General features: G+C 44.1%; 1 protein-coding gene across 2 annotated transcripts in view; it reads right to left on the bottom strand.

Annotated features, from left to right (window-relative positions):
- The window catches only part of MAPK8IP1 (mitogen-activated protein kinase 8 interacting protein 1), a 60,887-nt gene extending 36,750 nt beyond the window's left edge, over positions 1-24,137 (bottom strand). The window contains exons 1-2 of one of the 2 annotated variants that reach the window (XM_063118827.1): positions 24,052-24,137; positions 1,376-1,481 (exon numbers count right to left, since the gene is read on the bottom strand). In XM_063118827.1, coding sequence (XP_062974897.1) covers positions 1,376-1,481; positions 24,052-24,137 — 192 coding nt within the window. Of the gene's footprint in view, positions 1-1,375; positions 1,482-8,761; positions 9,004-24,051 lie in introns of those variants that run through there. The other variant, XM_063118828.1, reaches the window with a different exon arrangement.
- Between the last annotated feature and the right edge of the window lie 888 nt (positions 24,138-25,025).

The raw sequence follows: 25,025 nt of genomic DNA, 5'->3' as shown, positions 1-25,025 counted from the left end.
GCTTTTTTTTTGGCATACATTTGGGATTAGGAGAAAAGGCTTCCAAGTTAAAGTATTTGGCTGTCCAACAGGGTTGTAGCTCAGCACTCAGCAGAGATGAGCCACAGGAAATAAGAACCACCCATTATGTTCTAGGGGAGTGTGAAGTGTGCCTGTAAAGGACACATGAGTCAGTAATGCTCTGGAATAACGACAGAGCCTCATAGATTAAAGGGACCTGACAACCTTGAGTACAACATAGAGCATAGGCTCTGTTAACCAGAGAAAAGTTGAGGTGAATGTTAGGTATTTGAGGATAATGCTGATTCTACTATACTTGGCAAAACTCTTTGCTCCTCCCTTCGTGCAAAGCATCCTTCGTTTAAGCGTTAGTAACTGAGGGAAGTTTATCTAATGTTGAAAACACTGAGTGCCTCATAGATCAAGGCCAAGCCCTTGATCTGCAGCTGGGAACGAGTCCCAACCTAGAGCCTCATGCATGAAACTTTGCTTAATAAGCACACTCCATGGCGACAGCACCTGCATTTGCTTCTGGCCCAGACGCTCCTCAGGCGCAGTCAAGGCAGAGTGTACTGCAGTAACATTGCCTCAGGGTGACACAGGCCCAGTCTGCAGCATGAGAAGAACTGCTGCACTCTTGAACACAGCCTTCCGAAACCTGGTGCCCTCCAGCTGTGTTGCAGAGAGCAACTCCCATAATTCCCAACAGCCACGTTAGCTGGAAATTACGGGAGTTGCAGCCCAACACGACTGGAGGGCACCAGGTTGGGGAACATCGCTCATTCCGAGACTGGCAAGTGTATTCAGGGTACGATGAATCATTTGGTGATATCCCAGGCCTCTAAAGAAATTAATCTGAAAATGTGAGAGGACGCAAGGAGGGGATGGAGACAATTCTCTCCTGAGTTTCCCCTTACATCAGAATCAAAGTAGTCCATTCTGAGCCAGGTCTCAGCTTTGTGAGATGACAGAGCTGCTGGAAATTATGCCCCAAGTCTCAAGCGTGTGGAAGGGAGCTGTGATTAAGATCATATAGGAAAGGGTAGAGCTTTGGCCTAATTTGTCACAAAGAAACATTTATGGTGTCATATTCTGCCACTGGCCATGCTTGCTGGCGATGATGGGAACTGTAGTCCAAAATATTTTAATGGCACCAGACTGGGGAAAGGTGGTTTCTGGCATTCCTTCCCCGCCTCTTAAGAAGAGCCATGCTGCATCATACCAAGGGTCCATCTAGACCAGCACTGTGTTCACATAGTGGCCAACCAGCTGTTGACCAGGAACCCACAAGTAGGTCATGGTGCAACAGTACCCCCCACTTGGGAGGGAACGATTGTTTCACTAGCAATAATTAGGGAAGCACTGGTGTCCTTACCCGTGAAGCCAAACTGTCCTTACAGTGCAGGCTGATTCCACACTCATCAGTGATTTCAGAGAGATCTTCATCCTCAAACTCTTCAAGGCTGATGTCATGGGTGAGCCTAGTTAAGGCAAAGGCCATGTGGTTATCCATTAGAGAAAACAAGCCAATAAGAAAACATCACACAGTGTTGCTTGGCGCAATGTTATATCCGCAAGGCTGGAACCAAAAGAGAGAAGAGGAAGTTGTATGCAGAGCTGCATTAATAATTATGTGAAATAATATTACAGAGGAAAAACTCCAAACATATTGTGTCCCCTGTTGCAAAAAATATCTGAGAGTTTTCCTGATTTCCTGTTGTTGTTGTTGTTGTTGTTTGCACTGTGACCCTTTAACATCCCCTGTATCAGAGGATGATCCCATGTCTTGAAAAAGGAAAACAAATATGATCACTTTCTCAGAAAGAGCTATTTCGCGTATTCATGCTTCCAAGAAATGTCTCTATGAAATGGCAGTGGTTTTCTGTACCAGGGAACCTGCAGCCCTCCAAATGTTGCTGGACTATAATTCCTATCATCTCTAACCATTGGCCATGCTGGCTGAGGCTGATGGGAGTTGGAATCCAGCAAGATCTGGAAGGGCTCAGGTTGCGTACCTCTGTCATACTATGGGGAAACATTGCCCAGAGACAGGGGGAAATGGCTTCCATGTACGAGGGCATGGTCAGTACCGTATTTCTTCGATTCTAAGACACACTTTTTCCCCTAAATAAACAGCTCTGAAAATGGGGTGCGTCTTAGAATCGATGGCATCTTAGAATAGAAGAAATACGGTAGTATGGCTTTCAGGCAAAGCTGAGCTCCAGTGCCTCTCATTAAAAATCAACCCATATCACGCTATATACGTTCCAGAATTAGTGTATTTTTAGGTGATCATACATATCTTTTACCAAAAAACAAAACAAATAAATCAAAGCTTTTAAAGTGTCAGGGAACATTTGCTCCTGGCTCTATGCAGTTTAAAATTACAAACAAACTCACTCAACCTCTTGAAAATCAAACCACTACATTTCTTAAAATTGGGAGAAGAGGATTCGTATGTAATGCTAAACCACGGTTTAGTGTTACAATGAAGAGCTGCAGCAAGCCTTGAGATTGCACTTTCTCCTGTCCTCCTTCAGTGCAGCCACGAAGTGGAGATTGGAAGCTTCTGCTTTAACTATGATTATTTGAAACAAGCCAACTTCATAAACTATTATTTGAAATGGGCTTGTTTCAACTAACCATAGTTAAGATTAACCTGTTTGTGTTTGGATGATGCAGCAAACTGAGGTTAATCCAAAATGGAAGCCAAAGCTTCTGACAGCACACAAGGCTCATTCTTGTAATGCTAAACTATGGTATAACTTTACTTCTGAACTAGGCCCATATTTAAAGGAATTATTTCCTTTATAAATACTGTGCAAATCCTTGTATAGGGAAGGGAATTTAAAAGTTTTTTCTCCAACATGGACCAAGATAATAGTTTAAGTTGAGTCATAATGCACAAACATACCATTGGGCTGTATCCACAGTATCCTTCTGCCAGTGGAACAGATACCAATAACAGATTAAAACACCCCCCTCCCCGCAGCCTCCTGCAAAACACCCCTCACACACAATCTGTTCTGGCGGGGAAGGGAAACTCCCATTGGATGAGTGGAAGTCCACTTGTGTAGCATTGGATTTGGCCACCAGAAGCTATTTTCAACACCACAACTCAGACTTGGAAACGTAAATAACTTTCATAGAGGCAAATCCCCAAAGAAGGCAAAAAACCCTGTGCATACTATATTGGAAAACTTATTTCAACTTTAAGTATGGTTTTGAGCCTTTGCCTCACCCATTTTGGCTTCCTTTCTTTAGCTTTCTCTTTCTCTTTTATGTCAGTCAGTGTGACAACTATAGAGGCTTGAAATCCCAAATGTTTCATTGCAGGAATCCACTGGCACAGTCCCTCAAACACACCCACATGAACAGCGGGCAATACAAGACAAGCTGCAAAGCCACGGTCTTGGCTGCCACCACTGAGAAATCATAATAACCAGGTTTGATGTCTGCAGTGGTTGTACCACCCCCAAGCTCACAAATTCTCATACCATTTTCTAGAAGTAAATTCAAGTAACCTGGAAGTATGCTACATTCCCCTCCCACCCCCAACATATACATAAAGATAAAAGAAATTCAGAATAACCTTCCCCTGAACATCCATTAAAATAAGAAAGATGCATGAATTGAAATATAGTATTATTTATCCAGGTGGCTGTGAGATGTGTGTGCATTACTCAGGTATATAATATAGGGCAGAGGAGCTGGGTCCAAAAACGTAGGGGCTGTCTTCATGGCACCAAGTTGGAGCTGCCTCCTTCACAAACCCTGCAATTTCCCTCTCCCGGGGAGGCATTGGGTAATCTTGATGCCAAGGAGGGCGGCCATCTGGGTCCTGGAGCCAAGCCACCCCATCCTCTTTCTGGTGGAAGGCAACCAATTGCTGGTCACCTTCCACCAGGCACCTCCCAGGATTGGCCCCAGAGCGACGTCAGATGGCAGAAGCGCCGTCTTGACGTCACTCTGATTGAAAAAGTTAGGGTAAATCCTCAACTTTTTCAAACCACAGCACCGTGTGAAAGCTCTGTGGTGGCTGTGAAGCTGCGCCTACAACGTCTAACCGACGCAGCGCAGATCCACAGCCACTGCGGGGCTTTCCCCACATATAGACAGACCCATAATCAGGCTGAAAGGGGGGCTTCCAAACAAGGCTTTTATCCCAGCCTCATTCTCAGAATTTCAAGTGGGGGATTTCCACATGATGACATCTTCCAGTTGTAACTCTCCTGTGTTTTCTCACTGCTTCTTCCAGCTTTTTTCTTTCCACAAAAGATTCATTAAGGAGACAAAGACAGAATAGCTGCACAATGCCTTTCAAGTGGTTGTGCAGGGAACCATCCATCTGGAAGCACCCAGGGTCTCATAGATGGTTCAACTAAGCAGAGGGAGTCTGAGCAAGCCAGAAGATGACTCTGGCTGCTTCATGTCTCTCTGGCCTGGAGGCAGAAACAAGTCCCTCCTGCCATTCAGACCATGGGCAGTTTTCTCTCAGCCACGGGACTAATTTTGTCCTTTTTTTTTCTGGGAGGGGGGAAAGGGGAGGAAGAGACTGCAAACAGGGCAATGGGCTGCCAGGTTTCTCACTGCAAAGCCCGGGCTGAAAGGTAACAGTCTTCATATGTGGGTGGGACTTACCTGATGAACTTCCTAAGAGACATAAGGCAATCTGAGTAATTATGATTCACTACAGCACCCTTCCCCAACCTGGCATGCTCCAGATGTGCTGGACTACAGCTCCCATTACTCCCAGACAGCATGACAAGTCCAGCACAACTAGTCCAGCACATCTGGAGGCACTAGGCTGGAGAAAGCTGCAGTACAGGTTCCTTCCCACCAACAACCTCAGATATTTTTAGTTTGAGCTACAGGTGAGTTTGGAGAACAAACAGACAAGATGATTCAGTTATATTTAGCTGTATCCCCCCTTCCCATTTTGATGCTCAAGCCTCCTCCAACAAACTTATTTCTCTCCATTTCCTTCTTCTTATTGAAAATATCAATGGCACAGATTTTAGCCGAATTAACGAACATACCTTATTTTTCACATTCCCCTTTAGATAAGTGTTCTTCTCAATTTTGTAGAGGTTTTGACTCCACTTACTATTTCATATCACAGGGCAGAATTCAGACTAAGAGAGGGAATTGTTCAATGTTTGCATTTTAGTTGTTCTAACATCTTAAGCCAACTTGAATGGAATTGGAGATGGAAAGCCAAGTTCCCAACTCTTACCAACCAAAGTGGTCCAACCTGCCTCTGTGGTGTCCTGTTGCCACAGATAATATTCCCCCACAACCTCCTTCACCATTAGTTCAACAAAGGGAGGGACAGATGCTACCGCTGTCTGACAGTAGCTGATCATACCATTAAGCCTTAACTGCACTTAAAGAAATCTTTCTTTGTTTAAGGATCAGATACCAGTTACAGAAATGTATATGACAGTCCAGTATTTTCAGGCAATGCATGCTATTAAATACAATGTATTATCCTGTACTGCAGTATGTGGTACTTGAGATATTGGGCTACATCCAATGTTACATGAATAGACTTCTGCTCATGCAATGGGATGTTCCCATCCCATCCTCCTCTGTGGAACCCCTTGCACAAACCTCAGATCTGATCCAGAGAGCTGCCCAACTTTCTGGAGCAAATTTGGGGCTATGTGGTATATGTGTGTGTGTGTGTGTGTGTGTGTGTGTGTGTGTGTGTGTGTGTATGGAGGAAAGAGAATCCATTCCACCAATGGCATTTGCTCTGCTGGCAGATGGACACTGTTGGAAACAACCTGTAGTTTTCCCTTCTCTGTTTCACACATGATTTCCCCCCCTTCCAGAGATGAAGGCCATCTCTTGTGCAAGTGTCTACTCTGCTGCAATATATATGGATTGAGAAGCACACTTTCCCACCCAAACCTAAACAGAGATTATCTATCTCTTTATCAAAAACAGTTATGAATTAAGTGGACCACAGTTCTACTCATGGGACAATTCATTTTCCCCCCTGCTAGCATCATAACGCTTCCCACTGCCTACCAGGACCACCACCACCACTAGCCACACCTCCATGTTTGTATCCATGCCTAGCTCTCAGTAAGAATGCTCCGCATCTCTCTTATTTACATGGAATGTAACCTCTTTATAAACATACATTTTGAAAATGGGGAGAAAAGGGCCATATGCTTCAAACAACATTTTTACAGTGAAAAACAAACCAATTGAACGTAAAGTTGATACTCTTCCCTACAACAAAGTCTGGCAGAATCAACTATCAGATTTCTAGCTCTCTGCCATCTCTCTCTTAAGGCTGAATTCGGCCTACGATGTTAGGAACATACCATTTTCAGAATTCAACACAAATGCTCTGTCTGGCCTTAACTCTTCTTTGACACCTGCCAACTCAAGTCAAATATGTAATTCTATTTCTGCTCCATATATGTTTCATCACAAGAAGATAGCACCATTCAAAGAGAAACATAACACCATTCACAGATGAAGAGGATGAATCTAGGGGTGGGGGCAGTGTGTGAAGACACAGCTTTTGGCTAAAGAAGATTCAACTAGTACTCTTCATAAACAGTTGCAGGACTCAACCTCTGAGTTGAGAGGACCAGAAGCAAAAATAGTATTACAAGGTAGATACTTCCATTGCTTTTGGCAGCAAGGATAACTGCTGCCAAAATCATGCATGTGCACATACAGACACACACACAAAGAGAGAGAAGCTACCAAGAATAATTTGCAAGGAAAAAACTCCCTTCTTTAACATCATCTCCTTTGAGGCTTATGCTAGATCTCAGTTGCTCCCATGTGCCCAGGGATCTCCCAAACAGAAAGAGTTTTTTATATCCTTTGTTTTTCCTGTGTCTTTCCCCAAAAAGAGAGATCTCTCCTTCCCCACCACTAGCAAGATCCTTAAGACAAGAGACTGCATTTGAACCAAAACAGACATGTCAACCTGTCCTCTTCCCATGGAGATTGGGGGGTGGGGGAGAAGCAGTAAGGACGACAGCAAGGAAGGAAATAATAAATCATTCACAGATTATCTCCATGCATCTTATCAATATCGATTCTAATTCCTTCCTCTTAAAACCCTGCCAAAGTGCTTTCTCCATCCCCTCCAATATGCAACCTACAGCTTTTGCTAGATCAATTCACAGAAGAACAGTGGGGAATATTTAGGGACATTTTGCCAAGGGCATGTCTTTGTACAGAGTAATTTGTTGCTGGTTGAATCAGAGCCTGCTGCTCAGAGCAGAGTCCAGCAAAGAAACTGTCCCTCTCAGAGCAGATCTTACCTGAATCCTTCCCTCGGCTTCATTGTTCAGTGTGTGTGTGTGTGTGTGTGTGTGTGTGTGTGTGTGTGTTGTCTCTTCTGCCTCAGCCCACTGGGTATCACCAGTTACACTGAGAAGTAAAGTGCATGTAAGGGGTTGCCATTCTGATCTGTGACACTCTGATGCAGACTTAGGCAAAAGATACCAGGCCCTGGTCTCCTGAAGTCTATCCAGGCCCCCACCCCCACCCCGGGCCATTGTACATAACTCATGGCATTGTCATACTGGTGCTGGAAACAGGGATTTCCAGTGCTCAAAAGCAAGTTGCTTGCAGCATGAGGACCGTGTATGTGTGGGTGTCCATAGCAGGGCTGTAATAGAATGACACATCTGTAGATAAGCAAGAGGGAGGGACATTAGGCATGCGATTTGAGCATCTCAAAGCAGTTACACGCAGAAAGAGAGCAAGGAAGAAGAGGAAAGGTGGGGAGTGATAGAGAGTCTATATGCAATGGGCTGCCAAAGCATTAATTGATTCCCTCTCCTGTTCCAGAGAGGTCACAGGAGTCAGGAAATCTCTCTCTCTTTTTTTTAGTATTTATCCTACTGCATGCAAATGTCTGACTGTGTCACTAGAGTGTTAATAAATGAACAACAAGCCCAATCACCAGACAGGAACATTTTTTTAAAAATGCCCATAACCTCTCAAAAGAGACTTTAAAAATCTTCTCCGAAATGCTCTTCTGGGGAAGTGACAAGGCTTGTCACTTTCGATGGACAGCGGCATTAAATTGTGTTGCTGTCTGACACAAGGAATGACACACCTTCTCTTTGAGTGTGGAACTGAAGCAAGTGCCAGTACACCAGGCCAGCAGGCAGAGGACTGTTTTCCTGCAGTGTGCCCCACATGTTCAGCTCTGGGATGCCGAGTATCCCAACCCATCAGTGAGAGCAAGAGATAATTCCAAAACTTGTGAGGGTGCGGGTATATTTTCCATTCCACCCACCCCCTTATTTACCATGCTTTTCACAAGACCATGCCCTCTGCCACAGCAAGAGTCCTTATTTCATACCCAACAATCCACTTCCTAGCCTGGGGAGAGAAAACACTTTGGACAGATAGTTCTTTTCTATGGGCAACTGAGGAGTCCCCTTTGGGAGCAAAGCCAGTCATGGCAGAGAGGGACTAGCAGAGCCCTAGATGATCTGGTCTCTTTGCTCTGCCCAGGCAGCAGCATCTCAGTTTCATTCACAGCAGATAAAGTTTGCAAGCAAATCAGCACACGCAAGTCCACCACTGCTATGCAGACACCTTGCTCATACAGAGGGAGAGGATTTTACCAAGGCATTCTGCACCAGGCAAGTAAATACATTAGTACCATAAAGCACAGGAGAATTATTTGTACAGGGCTACATTTAAGTGCATGAAATGTGCTTGAACCCCCATCCCACAGGCCCCCTCCGACAGCTGGACGATTGCCTACCATTTCTCCCACTGATCCTCCAGCCAGCTCTCCTCCTCTGTGCTCGACTGCATTTTAAGTTCAAGCTTCATTTACGAAGAGCCCCGTCTTGGGGGTGGGGGGGAGAAGGGCCTGCGGTTTAAGGGAGACCTCCTCCCCAAAGGAGCATGAGGCAGAGCTGCGTCTGTGCCCGTCTCCTCTGCCTGCCCCAGCTCCAGAAGAAACGGCTGTTTGTGCTGCTCTCTGCTTCTCACTGCGCAATGTAAGGGAGCTCATTAAAAATAAATGGAATCAGCTGTCTGGGGAGGGGAGGGGCAAAATAACCCTCTGGGCTGAGATGGTGCCAAGCCCTGCACTCTGCTTGGTCCACTGCTTTCCTCAGCCAGGCAGACTCTCGATGGGTAGCAGCCCCTGGACTCTCCCCTCTCCATCAGCTTCAGTCAAGGGGAAAGGGGGAATCGAGTTACCACATCGATGGCACTAAGCTTGGCCAAGCCATTCCTTCCTTCCTTGACCTTGCAATGCCTCTGCCCCAAGTGGGCTGCACACGTTCATGTCTCCAAGTGCCAGTGGATGATCTAGCCGCTAGAGGAGTATCACTACATCAGAAATTTAAAATGGCAGCACAAGACATACCCTCAGAGTTCAGAGATCATTACTTCAGGGTTTCTTATCTCCATCTGACAGCCCCTTTCTACCCAAGTAAGGAATTCCAGGATGTTTCAGCTATATCCCCTTTTTGTCTGTATTAGATCATTCACAGGACTTAGTTTTTGTGAACCGCCCAGAGAGCTTCGGCTATTGGGCGGTATAAAAATGTAATAAATAAATAAATAAATAGGCAAGTCAATACACCCACGAGGGATAACAAGCCTACTGTGTACTTTAATGGCTTATCTCAGGTGCTAGAAAATAGTTCATTCTCCTTCCATTTTCAGACTGACCTCACTTCCATCCTCCCCCAACAGGTCTGGTGAGACTGCAGAAACAAGAGAGCAGCACTAGTGTACGTAGCTGCCCCCTTGAGATAATTAAACCCCTATCACATAATATGGCCATCATAGAGGCCACTGGACACTGTACCCAGATGGCTTGCTCTGAAGAGCAGCTGCCATCCAGATACAATTTCAAATGGCCTCCATGTGGTGGTCATCTCATGTGTCTTTTATTACTATTTTAAGTGACTCCCAGTCTTTATTAGAGTGTTTATCCACCATAACCCTCAAGGGCAGTGGAACACTATTAGCCATATTAGCATGAAGGCATCATGAAAGCACATTCTGATGTGACAGAAGGGAGGTGTTGCACAGGGAAGTGTATGGACCTCAAACTCCCTGTCCCTCTATATCTGGGTTGTGCCTCAGAAATGTTGATCTACAACTCCCATCAACTCAAGCCAGCATAGCCAATGGTGAGGGATGATGGGAGATGTAGTCCAAAACATCTGGAGGGCCAAATGTTGCCCACCCCTGCTCTATACCATCTGAAAGAACTTTCCCACCTCTATATCCTGGCAGGTGGATGGGAGGATTAATCAAGTTGAATCCACACTGGAAGCTTGTGCGTCTTCCTTGATGGGGGGCAAGGGGAGATGGGGAGATGCACAATGTCTAGTTTGGATAACATGGAGATATGAGAGGTAGAGCAAGGTCAAAGCACGTGAACCTACTGTTCCTTCAGCAGCACTTCACATCTGAAGCAGCTCTCAGGCACACACAGACTAGGCAAATCACCCAGGGATATCTACCTGGGACAATTCCAAAAGTCAGGTGGATTTAAAGCTTTTAAGAATGTTTTCAGAAAGGAGTGAGGTCAATGGCAACAGCTGTATGTTCATTAAGGGATTCTGGCTGGAGCTTCATTTATACCACAGGAGCCAGCTGGAGCCACCCCATTAAAGAGCTGGCCCAGAAGACAATCTGCTCTTTGAAATGCTATAAAGGTACATGCCTCATTCACTTCAATGGAACTTCTGGCAGTGCAGCACTTTGAGGATCAGGCTGCAAGGAACATGATGCTTTAACACAGCACCACAATAAAGCCCCCAGAGGCAGTGGGAACCCACGGGAACTAGCATGGATATTATGCAAGAACACTATCTCAACACAAGGAGTGTAACTGTGCTCCTCCAAATGATGTAGAATAGGGAGGACTCTAACAATTGGTAGAAGCATGAAGCATACTGCTGTGCTTGCAAAACACAACACCAATCATTTTACAAGGGAGGGAGATTCAGTTTTAATGGGCACTGTCTTTGACAGCATTGTGTTTGTTGACAAAAACGCCATTTTCGTTACTCGAGCTCTGAATAACCAAAATGGGGATTTATTCAACACTTTTATCCCCTTTGTTTTCCCCCCACCCCCACTGTACTTCCCCTCTTGCCCTCTTATTTCCTTTAACAGAGCCCGGTACATGCTCTTCTCTACTGCTTCACTGTATCTTGCCAATTGCTCTTAGTTTTTGCTACATCATCTTTTCTATTTCCTGCCCGTCTTTCATTCTCAGTCTTGTTTCCCCCCTCAGAACTGCTAGAATGGATTAGAGGCCCATGGAACCATCTAGTTCAATATCGTCTCTCTGATGGCAGCCAAAGCTCACATTGCTAAACTCTTGAATGAGGCAGAATAGAGTAGCTACTTCCATCATGCTCAGATTGTGGACTTTCCAGGGGGTTCTGGTTGGCCAGGAAAGGAGTCAGAACACTGGAAAAGATGGGCTGTGACTCTGATCGAGTAAGGAGAAGAGCCATGGCTCAGTGGTAGAGCCCCTGCTTTGCATGCAGAAGGTCCCAAGTTCAATCCCCGGCATCTTCACATAGGGCTGGAAGAATTCATGCCTGAAACCCTGGAGAGCCTCTGCCAGTCAATGTCAGCAATACTGGTCTAGATGGACCAATGAACTGACTCAGAATAAGGCAGCTTCGTATGTTCCTAAGGCAGGGGCAGGCAGATTTCAGGTTTGTCTGATCTAGTTTGGTTCACTAGTAACATCTGCTAGATCGCCAATGTGCACCACCCATGTACAAAATAGTAGCTACAGCAGTAGACTCAGATGCAAATAATGGTTTGGAGCGGAGCCAATTGCATCCTGCATGTGATGAGCCACACACTGGGGTAACTTGCATAGGCAAGGGAAAATCTACACCAGAGTTGCTACAGATCAGAAATTCTAACACAAACCTCTAAAATCAGGCAGCAGAGCAGCACAAAGAACTATTAATGCTCCACTTGAATGTGAAAGAAGCACTGAGGCTGAGAGATAAGCAATTAGCAAAAGGTCAGTTATCCTACAATTTTTAGAAACAAACCCTACATTCACTCACGACTGTTCAATTGTTGGGAGTCAGAAACCCTTGCAGATCTATAACAGTCTTTTATTGCATTTTATGTTTTTAACTTTTCTATGGTATTTTCAACTGTTCATAATCTTCCTAGAGAACATTAGTTACTGAGTGGATTAGAAGTGTAATAAATACACAAATATCACTGGAGTGCCTTGCCACTGCTTCTGAAATTGATTACATTTGGTAACGTGGACTCCTCAGGCCTACCTGTCTGAGACCAGGGATCATACCATTAAGCACCTGTGCTGCTGCCATTATGTGAAATGTGAATTATTGGGCATTGGATAAAATAGTAATGGCTTCTCTCTCTTGCTAAGTATGCATTCTGACCAATAACTTGATACTGCCATTATATAGGAATGTACACTGGCCCTTGGGGAACAGCTAATTTATGGGGGACCAAAACCAATACCAGTAGAGATTGCATGAAGAGGGTCCCATATGGACGGACTTGCAATGGCTTAAGGCTAGAGCACATAATTGAATTCCATTATGTAGTTCTGATCAACCACATGCAGGGAGAATCCTCTTGCTCAGGATACAGCCCACCCCCCGCCCCTCTCTTGCCATTGCACCACTATTACCCAAACACTCTTGCAAAACACACACACACACTCGTTGATTTCACATGGGAGCACTTATCACAGCCTGCCTTTCTCTCACTGGCTTCCTCAGTTTACTTCTGTATTCATGCACCATATTTTCTTCTCACTATTGATCGTGACAAAGCATTTGCAAAGACTGTCAGTTGCATCCTCACCAAGATTGTGTTATATACATGCAGCTATTTATTTCACTGAAGGGGCTTCCTTCCTTCCTTCCTGCATCTGTCCAAGTGATGGTTGATGGAACTTAAAGTCCACAGTTTGGTGTTCGTTTGGGCTTACTGACAGACTTCAAAAATAGTCTTTGTCTGAAATTTATTTTGTCACAAACAGATTAGCATGCTAATTCCCACTCATGTTCTGCTACAGCATTTCCTAAACCAAATCTCTGTCCATGGTGCTGCTTACTGGCCGAACTCCCCCTCCCCCTTTCCAGGTCTCCTTCTTTCCTTGCGTTCCTATGGGGATTCACACAGGCTTAGAAAAAGCTATTAAACGTCTCCAGGGGCACACAGACCCTTTTCTGTAGCAGAAGCCTGCATGTTGTGTTAGCAACAAGCAGACAGCAAGGCCCTTTCCTGCAAATTCATGGGCTTCCGCAGATTGGAGAAATCAACTCATTACCTTGCAGGCTTGTTCCCAATGGACCTGCATTTGGCAGCAGCTCCCAGACTCAAGTGCCTTGTTGGAGACAGGCCCAAGGTGACAAAGTTGAATTTACCCAGCCCCTCAAAAAAAAACCCCACGTCTCCAATTGGCAACACCAGTAGTTTAACAAAGACTTGAATGGCAGAGTGTATATCTCAAGTTCACTGCCTCAGAGAAACACACAGACACACATCTGGTTGTATGCTCAGCACTGAAAGCATTTGAATCAAGGAGACCAGATCTGGACTGTGGACTAAGTTATCACATTTTACCAATTTATTTAATTTGTAGAAACAGTCAAGCCACCACACTTAGATTTAACAGTATTTGTGACACAGGCACAGGAGTGTGGAAGAAGCAAAGAGCAATGTGCACCAAGCTAGAGATGTTGGTAGTAGAACAAAGAAATATAATTAAAAGTAGGCATCTCAAGCAATATAATTAAAAGTAGGCATCTCAAGCAAGTGAACCAGGCTATCTGTTCTTGGGGGAGGGGAGAGGGTGGTTACCCTTTCCCATGTCAGCAAAATATTTATTTCCTAAATCCAAATGTGGGAATCAGGTCTTCAGTGGTCATGCAGGACTCATCCACTGAGTTAACATCATTTCAGGGAGAAAAATGTCATTTTACTTCACAAATCCAGCCTGATCTGCCATGTCTAGCAATTGTCATCTCTGATAGTGCAGAATGGTGTGTGTGTGTGTGTGTGTGTGTGTGTGTGTGTGTGTGTGTGAAGGATGTGGGTTACAACTCAAAGTGCCTTTGCATCAGAGGCTGCTTCTGAAGTCACTCTGAATTATGTGCAGTGTAGCAAGGAGAGTTACTTTCAAAGATGAGAGGCTCAGGTTGAACTCCTATGCACACTTACCTGGAAGTAAATCCCTCGAATACAGTGGGTCTTACTCCCCCAGCAAGCAAGCATAGGATTGTTCTGTCAGAAGCCATGCTGAGTGGCTGGAGCTTACCACAGCCCTTTAGAATGGGAGATTAAGGATGATTCCCTCCCTCCATTTCTTTCCATCTAATTTCATTAAAATCACCACCAAATTTTACAGAAGGGCTGGGAAGGAAAGAGAATGCACATTGTAGGGGACTGAATTTTGCCAACAAAAGGCCCTGCCTGGCTTCACTGTGGTTGTAGTCCAATGCACTTCTAACCTGCAGGTTCTGTGTTGCACCTTGCCCCTGCAGACTGGGACTGAATTTCAGTTGTTTTGCTCTGAATTTCACACATGTTCTACAGCAAATATTCCATAATTTAATACCCCAAACAGTTAGACATCTTTTTTTTCTGATTTAGCAAACTAAAATTGTTGGGACTGCTTAAGGTCATTTACTGTTGTACTACTTTCTCCTTGAACTATTCCTCTTTCCTAAGCCCTTTAAAAAGTAATTCATGCCTTCTATATTCAATAATGAAGATGCTTCCTCAACGTGTATTTCTGAGTTAATAGTATGGCAGAGGAGTGGCTGTAGAAGCATGTTCATCATGCAAGTATCTCATTACTTTATCAGTCATTGACTCCATTGAAAAATGCTGTGACTGGGGCAAAGCCAGCTGATATAAAAGCTCTGTGATCAGATTTGGTTCATTCCCAAATGCAAACCAGCACTTGATGCTGCAGTCATCAAGTGATAAACATGTATACACAAACACTCTGGATATCTGAATTTAAATCCTTTCCAAGGTGTGTTCAGTAGCCATTCTCAGATCAGGGATTGAAGCAAATGATGTGAAGTAAAACCCACCGTGCCTCTCCAGGGGGTAATAATAATAATAATTTCTTACCCGCCTCTCTACTTGGATCAAGGCGGGGAACAACAGTGAGTATAAAACACATTAAAAATTGATTAAAAACATAGCATACACGATTAAAACATCCTAAAAACATCCTAAAAACATTCTAAAATTTCACTGGATAGGCCTTTCTAGTAAAAGGTTGTACCTGCAGGTCTGTTCATGAAATGCAAATTGAAAGACATAAAGGAAGCCTTAGCCATAAGAAAAGCAGTGAGTTCCATACTGAAGCCTAACAGGTTTTTGTTCTTCATTTCCAAGTGAGATAGGACTTACCACACCACACATCTGTCACCTCCATTTACGTGGCAGTTAATATTAAAGCACAGTTGCTTGGGATTCACCTTTAAAAAGCACAGAGTTAACTGAAACTAGGTCATTATACAAAGCACTGACATGGATTTCTATTCATCTTCAAGCCTAGAACTATGGAAGCCCAGGAAAGAGGGCAGCCCCCTTTTCTCGTAATTGCTGAAACACAGCTGTAGAAAGTCCATTGGCCCAAGAGCTGTTCCTGGGGCATCTGAAAGCATGCATCTTTCTGTGACACCATTTTCAGAAATTTCAGATGTGCAAGCCTAAAAATGTAAAGAGTAATGAAATCTGTCACAGCAAAAACTAGGAGCCCTGTGGCACTCTAAAGATTAACCAATTGGCGGAACAAGCATTTGTAGACAAGAAACTGTTCCATCAGATGTTTGTTATTGACAATAAAAGCTTGTGCTACAATAAAAGCATAACTCTTTAAAATGCCACAAGAAATTTCATTGCTTTTGTTTCAGAAAAAGAAAAGAAAATTCAACATTTCTGAACCAAGTCTTTGAATGGCATCCCGCAGCCCTCAGATTTCTTCCTAAACCTCAGAGATCCAAGAACTGACAACTTCCAACTAAATAGGACTGATATACAACTGCTTAACAGTTTGACACAGATCCCAGAGGTCCTTAAATTCTTCCCGGGAAGTGCTAAGTCCCTTATCCTTCAGTCTATGAAGTTAGTTCATTTCTAGCCAAAAAACCTTATTATATTTGGATTGTTAGGCCTGAATGGAGGTCATCTTTGGGAGGCCTGGGCCTGAGATTTATTCTTTCATTTCTGATGCTGCAGTTATCATTAACAAGAAAGGAGCCCAGGAGACAAAAGCCGTATCTATGACAGCAATTTGAGGCTAGACTGAGACTATCATGGGAGTCGGCTGAGCTCTGCTACTTGTCTTACAGTAGCTGGTTCTGTGACTGAACCACTTCTCCATAGTTTCCATTTCCAGGGACAGTTTCAATGACTTTGTCAGCAGGATGGGGGTGAGGGTGGGTTATTCAGCCACAAAGAAATCACTTCCAGCTAAACAAGCAGGCAGCTTTAGAGCTAAGCGAGAGCAGGATCCATCTCCACAAAAGAGGAGGTTATAGAACAATATTTCATTTTGCTTTTAAAAATCCATTTTAAGGTGTTTTATTTTGTTTTTATTGTATTTTATCTTGTACACCGCTCCGAAATTTTGAATGGGGAGCGGTATATACATATTGTAAATAAATAAATAAAATAAATGTGTCCTTCCACTGATGGAAGCAGTTATATCAGTGGAATTGGGAGGGGACAATTCCCCCCCCAAAGCCAACCCCCCAACTCCGCACCACCCACTTTCAAACTCTCAAACTCTGCTCCAGAGGGCTGGGAAACCCACCAGAGCAGATTTTCAGGTGGCAAAGAGGTCTGAAGGAGAGGAGAAAATCCCAACATGCTAACAGACATCCACTAATGTGATGTTAGATTTAATCCAATATCAATGTTTATCACAAAATCAAAAACCTTGTAGGCGTTTTAGAAGACATTGATATATTTTCACTTTGTGCAGTTTGAAGGAAAGAAATACATATTTATTTATTTATTTATTTATTTATTTATTTCATTTCATTTCTATACTGCCCAATAGCTGGAGCTCTCTGGGCGGTTCACAAAAATACAGAATTGCTGAGATGCAAATTCTGTTGTAAAGTCAATCTGAAAAATTAGACTCTGGTACGCGGGGTCCCTGACCTTTCTGGGCTAGTGGGCATATTTGGAATTCTGAGTGTATGTTGTGGGTAAACTCACAAAATGGCTGCTATAGGGGGCTTTCCATTCATCAAATGCTTATATTGATAGGGATGGCTGGTTACAAAGATTCGTTTTTCAGAAGGCAAACTGCTGAGACTGAAAGAAAAGTAACTTGCCAAAGAACCTCAATTACAAGGCAGTGGTGGGGTCTTTTGAACCCAAATAAAGATGGCACTGGAGAACTTCACTTTACAGCTTGCCAGCCTCCCAATTTAAAAATCTTAAGAATTAGGAGGGGAAGGAGTCCTGGTGGATGCTAAGAGAAGTGTCAGCAAACATGTTCATACCTATCGTAGATAGCTAGTATAACACCAACCTTTTCCAAAATAATCAAAGATAGTAGTGGAGTAGGTCTGCTCAGCAAGTGATCCTCCAAAGAAAGCACAAGCCACCCTCCCTTTTGGAGTCCCAGGTAGCACAAACAGGAGGTCTACTGAGCCCACATTGAGCACCCATACATGGAAGGTGTCTTGAGTTTGGCTTGGTGGGCCACAAGCTGTGCAGCCCTGCAACAAAGGGCATAATAAAGACAAAGGTAACTGATGATACTGTGAAGGTCCCATACTGATCTCATAAAAAGGAAATCACCCGTCAAAGATTAAGTGTAAAACCAAGAAAAAGGATAATCCATTGGGAATAATGGTACTTGGACTCCCCACCCCTTCTCAAAAGACCTCAGGGAATCTGACTAGTCATAGTGTAGAGAGAAATGTTACAAAATCACAGAGCTAGTACATTTATACATGACATCAAGAAGAAAGAATGCTGTTGATTCTGAGGGAGAGAATTTGGAAGAATTTGAAGTGTGTATACCAGCCAATGCAGGCTTTATGGTCACATTAAAAGCAGATTTAAAACAATGCCAGTTTAAGCCTCAAGTGTGAGAACAACCTTAGAAGGGGCCAAACTCTGTTCTACAGCAGGCTTTTCAGTTCACGCAGTTTGGTGACTAGGTTCAACAGGCTCTTCAAAACACAGAGAACCTAAGGAGGCTTTCCAAAGCAATAATGAGATTTACAGGACGTAAATCTCATTATTGATTTATCTCATTATTATTTATCTTTGTTCATCCCAAAATTAGATGTTATCTCATGAAACTAATAAGTAGCCATTTTAAAATAAGTAATGTCATTCACTCACTGATCTTTGGAACTCTCTGTGACATGCTGTATGAATGCCCAACAGATGTTACAGGACATTCAGATGCCTTTCCCTAAAGATAGTCCATCTGTTTAAGCAAACAAACTCCAATATCTTGATATTGGGACAATGAAACTCCCTTTCTCTATCTAACCTAGGAAAAAAACATGACTGAGCAAGTTTGTAAAACTATGCATAGTATGGGGAGATTTTTTTTCCTGTCCTCATCTCATAATAGAACTTGGGATTATCCAATGAATTTAATTGGCCGTAGAGTCAGTACAAACATACTGCACATATTTAACTTATGGAATGCGCTGCCAAAATATATGGGAATAGCCACTAGCTTAGATGGATTTAAAATGGAATTAGACCAATCTCCAGAAGACAAGGCAATAGTTAAATGGAATCTCCAGGTGCAGAGGCAGTTTTATCATCATTCCCTCTATTAGCAAAGTACATGGGTGTGTGTCAATCCTTATCTAGCCATGCACAAGAAGGAGGCATCAGCGTGCTTGGAGGAAACCAAAGTTTGCAGAAGTATAAATTATATAATAAACTCCAAACAGTACTGAGCATGTTCAGTGATCATGGAATGTGGAGTTCATTTTTGCAGTGGAGGGTGGGGGAGAGCAATGCAATGGAATGAAGTATCCTGGAAGAGAGCATGACTAAATGAATGGCACCCTGAACAGAAGCACTCCATGCTGCAACATGTAATTGCAAATCCCATTTGTTCCCTTTATTTCCAATGTTAAGGCATGAGTGCCATTGTTTATGCAACCACAACAGAACCACCCATGAACAAGAGACATATATCAACAGTACACAACATCTTTAGAAATGTCTTCAGAAAAAAACACCTAAGAGTGTGAACCCCATAAAGAGCCAAACGAGGACTGAACATTCTCAGTGGCCAAAGAATGCTGCCTGACTATTGTGGAGTGGGGGATGGGGTGGAATGCAGTATCATGGAGGCTGGCTGGCTGGCTGGCTGGCTGGCTGGCTGAAATGGTGAACAGAACCACTCTACAGTGCAGTGCTGAGCTACACACTTCCCAATCACATTCTGACTGCATCTTTCTGTAAGCTATTGCATCTTAAAAGTTTGGAGAACATTCCAAAGTCAAATATTTTGTGAAGTCCCATTGATTTCACTTGGGAGATTTAAAGCACATGCTTAACTGCCCACTGAAATCAATGCAATTTTAAAATGCTTAACTCCAGTGGGATCACACATAATTTTGAAATTGGTCTATGTACTGTACCAGAACACAAAAACTCTTGTGTAACCTTTTAAAATGGAGGAAAATAAGAAGTTGGGTCCTTCCAAGACACTACATCGGGGTCAGTGTAATTTCATTTATATATAAGTGATCAGGGAGAGCACTAAGGAAGTCACATTTGCAGATAATACAAAATTATTCAGGGTGCTGAAATCAAAGTAGATTGCAAAGAGTTCCAAGGGGAACTCTCCAAACTGGGTGAATGGTCAGCAAGATGGCAAAGAGGATACAAGTGTAAAATAATGCACATTGGGACTAATATCACATATACACTGATGAGATTTGACCATGCTGTGACAAACCAGGAAGGAGATGTTGAGGTCATGATAAACACTCCAATGAAACATCAATTCCATCTTCAGCAGTGTGTGTGTGAATATGTGGAAGATGAAATTTATTGTGTTGATTTATTGATTTTTTCATGATTTACATAAAGGCATTAGGATCTGGATAGCCAGGATCATAATGCCTTTATATAAACAGTACTGCAGCTACAATTGGAATATTGTGTAGTTTTGCAGGCCCCATCTCAAAAAAGGAATCATAGAGTTGAAACAACTGCAAGAAAAGGGCAAAAAAATACCCATGAGTTTGAAAACTTTCACCTGTGAGAAAAGTCTAAAATAGCCTTTATGATGATAACTACTTTTACATCCTACTTTTTATCCTCTTCCAGAGAGCCCAAGACGGCTTACATAGTTTTCTTCCTCACAACCCTGTGAGAGAGATTAGGCTGAGAATCAGTGACAGACCCAAAGTCACCCAGTGAGCTTCATGGTTAAATGAGAACTAAAACCTGGATCTCCTGAGTTCCAGTCCAACACTCTACCACTACACCACACTGGCTCTCAATATGTTGGGTTGCGACTCCTATCATTTTTATTTAGCTACCGAGACATTAAGATTATCATCTGAGGCTTTCCTCCAAGTGCCCTCCCCAATGAGGTAAGACAGGTGGCTACAAGAGAGGGTTTTCTTTCCAGTGGTGACACCCCATTTGTGGAACTCTCTCCCCAGATAGGTTCATTTGGCACCTTTCTTATGCTTTTTCTGGAGCCAGATGAAGACCATTTTATTCTCCCAGGCAATTTAAGAACTGTTTTTAGTGCTTTTAGTATTTTACCCTGCTGCTAATTTTTTTGGTTTAATGTGTTGAGATTATTTTCTTCTTGGCTGCTGGTTTTGTCTTGATTTTATTCAGAGCTGTTTTATTTTTTATTTTGATGTTTGTATTTTATGTATTTTAATGTATTGTACATTGCCCAGAGATCTTTGGTTGTTGGACAGTTTTAAAGTACAGTTAATATATTACATCATTCCCAGCCAATAAAGCATTCCCATTCACCATGCTGGCTTTGAAAATGGGAATTGCAGTCCAGCATATCTGGAGGGCTGGGCTAAAGCGTCTGGGGCTAGAATGGTTTATTGATATGGATCAACATTTTTGGACTGACCTTGGGGACATGGCTATGAGGACTGTCATGATGTGCCATTTGGTCAACTTTTTCTCCCCACCTCATTTCTCTGAATTTTATTCTCTGAATTTTATTCTCTGAATAATAATAATAATAATAATAATAATAATAATAATAATAATATAAATTCTCTGAATTTATTATTCTGAGCTGTGTTCTCTTCCTCACCAAATCTGGGTTCTTCCTTCCAGCCTGCACACATTTTTTTAAAAATGGGAAACACACTGACACGGCACAGCATGGACACCTTTTGGCAGCAGGTTTCTTGCATGGGGACTGGATCTTGCTCTACTACAGGGGTGCAGGACCTCATGCCCAGGGGCCAAATTTGGCCAATCTGGGGGTCCCCCTTCCCTTGGCCCCAGCCCCTTTCCTGCAACCACCATTAGCTGGGTGGTTTCCTGGCTTTTGTGCAGTCCCCCCCCCCCATTCTAAAAGACTGGAATCTCTCTCTTAAGCCTTAGCCTTCTAGCAGTAGGAGCTGTAAGCTAAAACATACTGGTATTTTTTGACCCTGTCCCATTTGCCTTTGCCTGACTCCCCCCCCACACACCACTGGAATATGGCCCACGAGAGCATCTCCAAAGTGGAATTTGGTCCTTGAGCTGAACGAGGTTCTGAACGCCTGTTCTACAAGCACTAGATCTGGACTAGCATGAAAAAACATTATTTTCTTTTTGTCATCTGGAAAGACCATAACACAAAGCTTTATGACCACTTGTAAAGAGTATCCCTAAATATTACACTTCTGAAAGCTCAAAGCGATCAACAAGAAATATTAAAGCCCTCTATTGTTACCTACATCATCACTAACAAAGGCATGGCTTTATTTGCAGGCATCTTGTTTACCCATTGCTGTTTGTGACAAGCCATGTTCTGGATTAGTTGAGAATGCAGCTGGTTTATATATGAGGAAACCTGTCTTAAGCACAACTTGGGTCACAATCCTTTGCATGTTTAGATTAAAAAAAAGGCATACAACTCCCAGCATTCCCCAGCCAGCCATGTTGTGCCCTTAATCACTTTTTTGGTACTTTCTAATAACATTCAAATCCAAAGATACACAGAACTAACAAATAGTTTGACACAATACAGGATCTATAAATAACACAGAATCTCACTTTGAGTTTCAAAGCCATTATCTATCACCATAAAACCTGTCGCCTCCCCTCCTTAGCCACCTGAAAAGAAAGGCAAAACATTTTCTTGCAATTAAGTCAAGTTAAACAAAACAAAACCTACTGGTCCATGAGGGGAAAAAACACAAATCCTACATTTAGGTAATCCCTTTCCTAGGACCGACCAAAATTCCACAAAAATGTATAAGATTTTGAGCTATCTGGAACTCTTCATCAGGCTGGGTCTGAAGAAAAATTCTGGAGAACTTGAAAGCTTGCACACTTTTGTAGAATTTTGGTTGGTCCTGAGAAAGGTATTGCCTAAATGTAGTTCAAGTTAAAGAAACTCGAAAACCTTGCAACATGAAGAATCTGACAAAGATCTTGGCTTCCCTTCCAGCTCAGAAAGCATATCATTCTGCAGTGCCTACAATCAGGAAATGTATCTAATAATTAAAAGCCAGCTGCTCAAATCCTTTTAAAGACAACAACATCCAGTCCCACAGATTCTGTTTAGAAGAAGAAGAAGAAGAAGAAGAAGAAGAAGAAGAAGAAGAAGAAGAAGAAGACGCCAGACACAAGCAGTTACAAGAGCAAACATGGAGGTGGCCAAGGTGCTGACCTATTACCCAGATGCAATGTATATTTTAAAGAGCAGGTTTATAGATCTCAAGGAAGCATCATTCACAACTCATTGACGTAATCGTAAAACAGGTGGCTTAAGGCCTGAGTGTCTGTGTTTCTGCTACTACTGTTGCTTACATCCCATAGGCAGTATGTTTTTTCTTATAATTCAGATCCAAAATGGTCTCATATACTCTTATCAACCAGCTATAAATCTGCTTCAAACCTTCTGGTTTGTTTTCCAGTTTTAGTCAGAAAGGGAATATGAAGGAGGACAGTTTCATAGGTGTCCATATTTAATGGAAGATTTTTCTGAGGAGAAGATAGAAGATCTGTCTGTGGAAAGGGAGTGGGGAAGCTTAATAGGGAACAGCGTGAGGGAAATGTGTGTAAAAGGATGGTCAGGAACAGTGAGAGAAGCCCAGATTTAGGTAGGGTTGTGTGTATTTTACTGTGGGATGTAGGCAGTGTTGGGAGGAGATAGGGCAGTCCGTGGTTTACAGAGGTAGGGATGCGTGCCGAGCAGTTTAAATATCAATCATATTCAGGGAAATGTGAAGAAGCGTTCCTATTTCTCTTTCTCCTCCAGCAGGAGAAACACCACTACCTTCTCCTCCACTCTGCATGAATTGCTGTTTTTCCAAAGGCAGCTTGGCTCCCTTTAACTCCTTAGAGAGTCATGCCTTGGCCATGGTCAAGAACCCCACCTGTTCCAGAAGGAAGAAGGGAGATGTGCTATTGGCACCCACCTGCTGGGTGATGCTCTGCTTAGGGGAAGAGGAATAAAGGATCTAGTTAGGTGGCTGCCCCCCCCTCCACTGTTCCCCCTCCCCAATCTCCTACCTCCTTGGGGATGTGCATTAAGTGGTGTAATTCCCCCCACCCTTTACGGGTTGGGGATAGGGGTGGGAGGGAATAGGCATCAATTACCTGAATCCTTACAATAAATGGCAGGGATGATATAAAATTGGTGATGGTGGAAGCCTTGTTCTCTAGACAACCACCGTCACAGAATGAAGGGAGAAGGAATGTTTTTGGAGGGGGGGGGGGCTATGAAATGGAGGGGTGGGCAAGGGGTGACAGCGTGGAAGCAGCCGCTCTCCCCCACCCCCCGCGCGCGGCTGAAGCATCTCTCCCCACCCCCGGGTGGCTAAGAGGGGGAAGCTCCGGTACCTGAAATTGGGGGGCGAGGCGAGATGTAGCCCCAAGAACGGGGAGGATCCGGTCGGGGACGTGGCTCCTTTCTCTCTCTCCGCCATTCTCCCTCTCCATGCAGGCGGGTGGGAGGGAGGGAGCGGGAAGCGGCGGCTGCTGCTGGCTGGCTGGCTGGCAGGCAGGCAGGCAGGCAGGCAGGCACGGCGAAGGGAGGGTTCAGCAGGGCAGCCAGGCAGCGCTTATTTCACGGAGCGAGCGCGGTGGAGAGCGGGGGTCTGAGGAAAGAAGGGAGCAAGTGTGTGGCGGGCAGGGAGAAGGGAAGAGGTGAGAGGGACGAGGCGCTGCCGCTCCCCCAAAGCAGGAGCCTTTCCCTCAGAGGTGGCAGCAGCTGCAAAGCAGGCAGGTGTTGCCCCCACCCCCAGGCTGGCGACAGCAGCCCGTCCCTGCTTTCTCGTGCCGGTGGGGGGGGGGGGAGCCGCAGCAGGTGAAACAGGCCGCCCCCAGCAGCTAGCCAGCCAGGTGGCCTGCGCGAGGGCACAGCACGAGCAGCGCGGGAAGGAGAAGCGCAAAGGCGGGCCTCCGGGGACCGCCGGGGTGGGGTTTACATGGAGGAGCCGCCGCTGGGGGGGAGGGAGGAGCCCGCCAAGGATGGAAGCAGGTGGGAGCGAGGCGAGGGAGGAGGAAGCCAAGCCGCCTAGAGTACAAGCAAAGCGGTGCATTGCGGGGGGGGGGGGGGGGAGAGAGTGAGGGGGGAAGGGCCCTCCTGAAAGTAGGGTCGCCCCGTTCAGGAGTAGTATTGATGCATTTATATTACACTGCCATAAACGTGCATTGCATTTTAGTGATAAACTAAAACCAAAGAGAGGCGGGTCTCTGCCCCCACAGAGCTTACAGTCTGAGTTCTGACCGCGCAGGAAGACAACAAGGAAAGTAGTGGGGAGGGTCATATGGAAAAGGTGACCATATGGAAAGGAGGACAGGGCCCCTGTATA

The sequence above is a fragment of the Elgaria multicarinata genome, chromosome 2 (assembly GCF_023053635.1).
Source record: "Elgaria multicarinata webbii isolate HBS135686 ecotype San Diego chromosome 2, rElgMul1.1.pri, whole genome shotgun sequence".
In the NCBI taxonomy this organism is placed as follows: Eukaryota; Metazoa; Chordata; class Lepidosauria; order Squamata; family Anguidae; genus Elgaria; species Elgaria multicarinata.
This window is presented reverse-complemented; position numbering and strand designations above follow the sequence as displayed.